Below are 7484 nucleotides of genomic sequence, written 5' to 3' on the forward strand. Positions count from 1 at the left end.
ACGGAGTGGAGGATACCAACTACTGCGAATACCAATGTTCCTGCCGTTATGGACTGGAGCTAGATGATGATGTTTAGGCTGAGATCAAGTCACGATAGGGCTTCGAGTGTGTCCGGCGACGAGTGAGTTGTCAATCTCGACAAGTGGACAAAAGCTTTGCCATAATGGTGACGGGGTGCAGGATGGGGGCGGGATGCAATGATCCCATTGCAATATGCCAAGTCAGCATCTACGGGTGTCCTTCCTCTTTCTTGAGCAGTCGTTTGCGATTATACAGATCCGTATTCAGAACGTTTGTAAATCCCCTAGCCCTGAGCTCATCCTGTATCTTGCTGACCAGCCACCCATCCCTCAGCCACTGATCTACCTCAGCCGACATCAAGGCCGGCAGCTTCCGGGCGCGCGGATCGGTCGTCTGGTCCGACGGGCCGTGATTATGCACCTTGTGCTCCGCGTTGGGGTAGTGCAGCACCCACAGATCGCTGCCCTTGGCCGTCTCAATCACCTCGAACCTGAACAGGCAGCCGCACTTCTTGCTGGTCCGGTCCGTCGTCGGCTTGCGCCGCCCCTCCGCCTTGGCCCGGAGCAGCACCGCCTCGTCCACCGGCGCTCGGTGGTGCCGCGCTTCCCCGCCCCGGAAGCACGCCCACCGCACCTTGCGCTTGCCCGTCACCTTTGCCCCCGCGATGCGCATGCTGTAGCCCCGGGGCAGCGTCCACCGGTCCAGCTCCTCTTGCATGGTTGCGCGCGACGAGATGGTGTAGCCCTCCGGCGGCGGCTCCAGCGGTGTGGAGGTTACGGGGCCCGGGACGGTGCGGTGGTCGCCAGCGGGGTGGGGGACTCGCTGCTGCAGAGCATGCGCCTGATGCGGCGGGGTTGGTGCGACAGGCCCCGCCTGGGTCGGGCCTGGGACGGCGGTGGCGGTTCCGGTGGCGGTCGTGGAGGAGGAAGAGGAAGAGGAAGAGGAAGAGGAGGACAAGCCAGCGGTAGGAGCGCTCGGGCTCAAGTTGGAGATCTTTAGAGCGGCTTCAATGCGGCACAGGCGGCGGTCGATAGACGCCAGGGCGTTGAGGATGGTTGCCAAGTGGTTGGAGGGCAGACCAAGGTCCGCCATTGTAGGTGCAAGTTGCGTTGCCTTATGCTAATCGTCCGTCGACGAGGGCATGTAGTACCGTCGGCCCGCCCTCGGGTTCCCACGACGAGTGTGCTGAACTTCAGCTCTCTAAGGGCCGAAGTTGCGACGGAAGACGGCTTGTGTAAAAGGTGTGTCCGCACTCTCACTCCAGTGGCAAGCACAAACCCGGCTCGGGAAGTGCGAGCATTAGGAGAAATGACCGCTCGGAAGAGCCTAGATCTGACGTCGTCTGGATATAGGAAAAGAAGTGGAAAATGTGAATCTCTTCATTTGGTCTGCACGAATAAACTGAGTGACTGCGGGAAAACATTGGAGATGTGCCCGATGCGGGGTTTTCTTGCGGCCCAAATCCCAACTCGAAATGCTCTTTATTATCAGCTCATCAACCTGGATATTGGGTGACTGTGTCAAGCCCAACGACTCCTGCACCTTCAACATGACATAACATAACACGATACTTATCGCTTAGGGCAAATGGTACCTTACCTCCAAACGGATAACCCGCCGGTGGCGCATTTGCACATGTCCTCCAAAGACTCCATCCTTCATCGTCCCGTGCACCTCTGCTTCGTTCCGTCTTTCTTTCTCGCCAAGAAGCAGCTGCTTTCATCCATGTCGGTTGTCGGCGAGAATTTTGAGTGGCATTACTATAGATTTGACCTGGCATATGGCTGAGGAAGGCGGTTAGCATCCTTATGTTGTCATAGAATCGTTCCCTACCTAGATTCAGGCCTCGAGCTTGCTTAACATCGGGCCGTCCACCCCAACTTGAAGCGGTGCAGTGGTCTACAGCGGCATTACAGAAGGCCCTGCGAGTCAAATGCGAAACACCAGAATGCTTTCTTGACATCTCAAATCCAGCTGGCTCCCTTCAAGTTGTGCCAAGCAGTAAATCTATAAGACACCGCTGGACTTTAAGGGACGGATTGCTCTGCACCTGGCTCGACCCAGATTAGACGGCTCAAGGAGACATGGAAGCTAACTGAATGTTTGCCGGGACAGGATAATACACCAATCACACCTTCATCAGCGAGCCTAGGGTTTGTTGACCAGGTGCCAGTTTGACCAAGACAGCAAGCTGAAATCTCAAACGTCTACCCATATCTGAGCGCCGACGTTGGCCACTCAATGCCATTATTCACCTTGAATCCCCCGTCTTGACTCGAGAGTTACATTGGGTCGGGACTCCTGAAGAAAATACTGCCAGCGGATAGGGTCTGTACTCTGTCTCAGGATATCGACTCCATGACCTGCTGCCTGCCACTAATCGGTCGAACAACACCGGCACTACAAGCATGCTCGGAGAGCCTGCAAACCTGTGTGTTCTCTCTGCTTTTTATCAGGCTCGGGCGGGTCGGCATCCTCATCACAAAAGGGGTACTAACTTACGGCCCGTGTGATTGAGAATCATCCCTTGCCGGCCCGGGAGAGTTGCCAGTAACTCTCTTGTGAAACTTTATATTGAAGAGTTTTCGCAGCTCAGATAGGTACATGTAGGTAGCCAGTAGCTATGCTACTTGCAAACATGAAACGGAGCTGGCTGACCAACCGATTCCAGTACCTACCGTAGATATATATGTGCCCTGACTTCAAGTTTATGCTTACACTTCGTATATACTTATACTAGATAAATCTCCTTAATGAAAGCCGGAGAACCGCGAGAATATATTGCAAAGATATACAGACACCTCTGACAGATACCAACCAAGAAACTCTCCCTGTTATGATGATGACACTTGGCATGTTGCTGTGGCTATTCTGGGCTATCGATGCCCTTTCAGCCAATGCGCCTAATAGCCCTATTCTTTGCACTTCCAATCCTCCAATGCAGCTTGTAGCAGGTTCTACAAATGTCTCAGCGGTGTACGCTAGCTTCGATTGCAAAGTTATGCACAATTTTGAACCTCCTTAGCTAACTATGCATATAGCCATGAAAATCCATTTGGCCAGAACTGCCGGGCAGTCCTACAGTTCTCAGATGCAGCTTTTCCCCCAGTTGTTTTTAATTTCTACCCAGAGATACTCTGTCAAGGTCAAGAGGCTCTTAGCTTTCAAGTTCCGCAAAGTGCACCAAACGGAGAAGTTTCAGTGTTGTGGTCTGTAGTCCAAAATACTCTACATTCTGCGATACCAGCTAACGGCTCCAATAGGGTATGCGATGAACAATCTCCGATTTGCACTTCTGCTGTGGTTTCTGATGGGTGGCGAGACCTCTCCTCTATTCCGCTAGCCCAAGATGGCCTGGTCGTTTGTCTACTTGATCAGTCTTCAGACGTTACAACTCGTACCATTTCCAAACAAAGCTCCAGACAACATTGAGCAGCGTTGTTTCCTCACTACGTCCCAGCCATTATTGGAACCAGTCTATTACACAGAGTGGAACGCAAGCGACTACAGAGCAATACGCACTCCCAGGTACCAGTTTTATAGCAACTGCAAGCCAACTGACAAGCTCGGTGCCAGTGGCTGCAGAGTCGTCCCGAACTCCAAACCCGAATTCAGATGCAGCTCAGACATCGATAGCCAGCCCAACAATAACTACAATTGGGGGGTCCACCATAAGTCTTGCCTTGACTATAGTTCCAACTACAACAGGGAGTCCAAGTCCAAATGACGCCCCAACAACAATCGATACAGTACAAGTCAGCAGTGCTATAAAATCGGTACCACCGTCTGCTGTACAAACAGTCATAACGGTCACTCAAACAATTCCATCGATGATTACCACTACAATCTCGGCTCTTGCAAGACGGGTATAAGATCAATAGTATGGATATGAGTTGCTCTAATCTACCCTTACTTTTAGAGCCCTAGACGTCTAGCTGCTAGGAAGTTCTCCTTGGTACGCCGGAAACAATAAGCTATCTCCCAAAGTATTGAGCTGGTTGGTCTCCAAGACATACCGTTATAGATGCTTAGCCTAGAGGTTTCTTCTAGCATTTTATAGTTTGGCAACAGCTACTTATGCTACGGTGCGAAGAGTGGCTATTCTCTCCTCGTTCCTTCCCGCATCTATTATAGGTATTTGGCCACCAGGTACCTACTTCAAGTTACGTTCCACATCAATGGACAAGGAACGAGGAGAGAATACCTAGCCATTCAGCGAAACTCATGATTGTATATACAGTATAAGGGAAAATGTAAGCTTGAGGCCCAATGGAAACCAGAACATACTGCAGACTACCTAAGTAATCATCTGCCAGATCAGAATACTACACTAGTACGAACAACCACATAGGCCAGTACAGTCAGTGGTGTCAACTCCAAGTTCATCCAAAGCTTGAACTATACAATCGTGGAAGTGGCCCCATATGTCTTCGTGTCTCTCTTTTTGGCCAACCCTCCTCATCCAATAATCCTCAGTCAGCCCAGACCAGACAGAGAATGGAGGGGTGACCCGGAGAACAGTATGTGTGAAACCAGATGCCGCCTGCGGTTCCACTCGGAGGATGGCACAACCCATATACCAGTAGGTACGCAACATACCTCCGGGGTTTTGAAAATCCTGGATGATCATAGCAAATTGATGAAGATGACCCCATCGACGATGACCTGGAAACAGGCGTATCTTTTCCTCACAGGTATGGGCACCCTTACAAGTGCCTTGAAACTTGCAAACCTCGTTTGTGTGCCCGATAAGAATCTCGAATGAGATCAATGCTGATAATCTCAGTATTGCCGATCCTGGATCCTCCTCGTTCCGTATACCCTGGATAAGCCACTGCTCGAATATGTCAGGGATGTCTGCAGCAGGCGGATATTGTTTCCCATGAGCATTGTTGTTGATGGAAACTTAAACACCACACAGGGACAACAAAATCTCTTTCTCATGCTCGTGTAGAGAGGAGTAATGGTGCGTCGACCAGCTTTGCCTGAAATTGTATTGTAAGGAGATGAACTACTACACAACAAAGAAAACTTACAGGAAGATATTGAAATCCTCTCGCTTATTGTATTTATCAAGATCCGACAATGCACAATCCATGAACTTTTTTGAAAGTATCAGTGATGTGCTCTGGAGGTTTGGGCGCTAAATCCATCGAAAGTATCCTCCTTGTAGGTCTATACTCGGGGGAGAATCAAAGGTGAAAGTGGAAAGAAATAGAAAAGGCGCGGCTTAAACGCAGACGAGCCGCTTAAGATCGCAAATGACACCGATCGGCAGCGCTGATCAGGGGATGGGTTGTGTGGGAAACAAAAGTCGGTTGTAGCTAAGCATAACAGGCCAAAGGATGTCACTTTATAGTTTATACTTTATAGGCGGTGTACGGAGGTAGGTGTTTGTCTGACTCCGTGGGTGTTGGTCCCAGCGCCTCCTTGGTTTGTGGTCCTTGTGGAAACTGTATACGCGTACGCTAAAGTGGTGATGGATTTCGTGGCTGTTGTCAATTGGTGGGTTGGTTGTAAGGTGGAAAATCTCTGCAGGAGGATGAGCCCCTGACTTGGGGCTTACAGGAATTCCATTGGGGCTGTATGTACGAAGTGTCAGGACCCGCGCAGGTCAGACCCCCATGCCCTGCGAAGGCCAGCCCCTGACAGGCCCAACGAGCCAGGGAACTGGCACAGGGCAGGAAAGCCACAATTTGAGCAGCGAATGGCAGGCGTGGGAAACCCAACTGTGTGGTATTGTACAGTACCCCGCCCAGAGGACTGATTGTGGTGACGAATCGCCAGGTTACGAGAGATCTTGGGACCCTCTGAAGAAGAGGGAGAACGCCGGGACGGAGAGGATACTGAGAACGAAGGACAGATGCTGCGGCCGCCTGGGCCACTTGGTAGTCGATAATGTCGTCCTGCATTGTGCAATTACATGAACCATCATGTGACCTGGCAGATGCTCCCAGCTCGCGGCCCAGCATTGCATGGAGTACATCCAGGGCGTTGAGCCTGACCTCGACCGTGGCTTACCGAGGCACAGCTGCAGCAGGGAGCTCCACGCCGACGTGCAACCACACCCGCTGCCCGTAAGCCCTGGTGCCGTGCGGCGCAGCTTGCCCAGGCTCTGAGTTTGAACGCTCCCTTCCCCTGCACCAAAATGCAACTCGGTGGTGGTTGGGAGGGCTTCCAGGATGATGGATGGGCATCTACGGTGTAAGTGGCACAACAAAACCCGAATAACCTAGCAGCCCAGCAGGCTGTGCATGTCCAGCTGAAATTTGAGCTAGATCGCCGGTCAAGCAATACTCAATTAAGGCAAGGGAGGTAGGTAATTGAGAGTAGGTACACATAAATAGAGTACAACTCAGTTCTGGCGCGTTAGGACAATCTACTGACTCAGCCTTCGCACTAATACAACATCGATAGAAAATCCCACAGGCCTCCCTGGGAGAGAGGCTGGTCATTCATGATCACGAACGCAATCTAGAATCCGCAAATAATAGGACTAGGAGGTTCTTTCCCCAGCGGCTCCGATCTTGCCTGCACATTCGTTCACTCCCCCTCGCCCACCACTGTCTCCTGCCCTGCCGCTTCCCCAGACGCCGAGCCTACGAAAAAGGTGGTAATAGAAAATAAGATCTCCTGTCAGTGGTTGAATGACCGTCTCCCCGCTGAGGTGAAGGACAAACCCACAGTGCCATTGAATCCGGTGTGTCATATCGCTGTCCCAGACGCAAATTAATACATCTATTGCGCCCTTGAAAAGTGGCACCATAAGACTAGTTTCATCCTTCTCTATCCACACTCTGCTTTTGCCATTCTTGGGCTGGAAGAATTTCGGGACATAGGCAGGTACTTGATGAACTTCCTGTGTGCCTCTGTCGCTGTCAGTGAGCTGGATTTGGGACGGACGGAAGAGGCCAAAGCTGACGATTTTGGGAACTGGCGATTTTTAGGTCGCAGGATTAACAAAGACTAGAAGAGTTTCTCGAAAATACTCGAACATTGACGGATATAAATTAACGGTGCCTCCCGGACCCTTTTCTGTGGCACGCTATGATGAAAAAGTAAGAGACAAAATCAGTGTGTGATCAATGTTCTAACGGATGCGTCGGCTTTGTCCGAAACGCTATAACTGACACTCGTCCGGATGAACTGCCGATCACGATTGTTGATGACGCTACGGCCGAGCATACCGGCCGATATTCTGGAGGCAGCCAAAGCCAGTTGTCCGAGCCCCTCGTGACCCACCTGCCAACCGAGCTTACACCGTAGTCTTGACGATGGAGAGTTGGCGAAGCAGTTCTTGACGGTGCCAGGTGGAGGGTGTATAGCGGCGGCATAGCTAGATCGATAGTACCAAAATCCGTCTGAAGATGTGAGCCGGTAGGAGTAAAAGATATGGGATAGGGGATTCTGTCAGTATTGAGCGTCTGCGTGCATCTCCCGGTCGCCGCATCCCAGATCTTAA

General features: G+C 51.3%; 3 protein-coding genes across 3 annotated transcripts in view; 1 reads left to right on the forward strand and 2 right to left on the reverse strand.

The window, feature by feature from the left end:
- Nucleotides 1-82: 82 nt before the first annotated feature.
- On the forward strand, nt 83-1316 carry N656DRAFT_304227 (uncharacterized protein). The gene is made up of 3 exons (XM_064809181.1): nt 83-122; nt 182-292; nt 356-1316. Exons 2-3 carry the CDS (start codon nt 215-217, stop codon nt 1019-1021), a joined length of 744 nt encoding a protein of 247 aa, XP_064667759.1. The 5' UTR covers nt 83-122; nt 182-214; the 3' UTR covers nt 1022-1316.
- On the reverse strand, nt 1270-2183 carry N656DRAFT_304222 (uncharacterized protein). Its single transcript, XM_064809180.1, has one exon. The coding sequence runs from the start codon at nt 1983-1985 to the stop codon at nt 1518-1520; it is 468 nt and encodes a 155-aa protein (XP_064667760.1). The 5' UTR covers nt 1986-2183; the 3' UTR covers nt 1270-1517.
- Nucleotides 2184-6977: 4794 nt separating this feature from the next.
- The window catches only part of N656DRAFT_304391 (uncharacterized protein), a 3041-nt gene continuing 2534 nt past the window's right edge, over nt 6978-7484 (reverse strand). Inside the window, exon 3 of the mRNA XM_064809182.1 lies at nt 6978-7484. This exon is cut by the window's right edge and continues 7 nt beyond it. Coding sequence (XP_064667761.1) covers nt 7105-7484 — 380 coding nt within the window. The 3' untranslated portion in view covers nt 6978-7104.

Source organism: Canariomyces notabilis (genome assembly GCF_033297395.1).
Source record: "Canariomyces notabilis strain CBS 508.74 unplaced genomic scaffold N656scaffold_21, whole genome shotgun sequence".
NCBI lineage: Eukaryota > Fungi > Ascomycota > Sordariomycetes > Sordariales > Chaetomiaceae > Canariomyces > Canariomyces notabilis.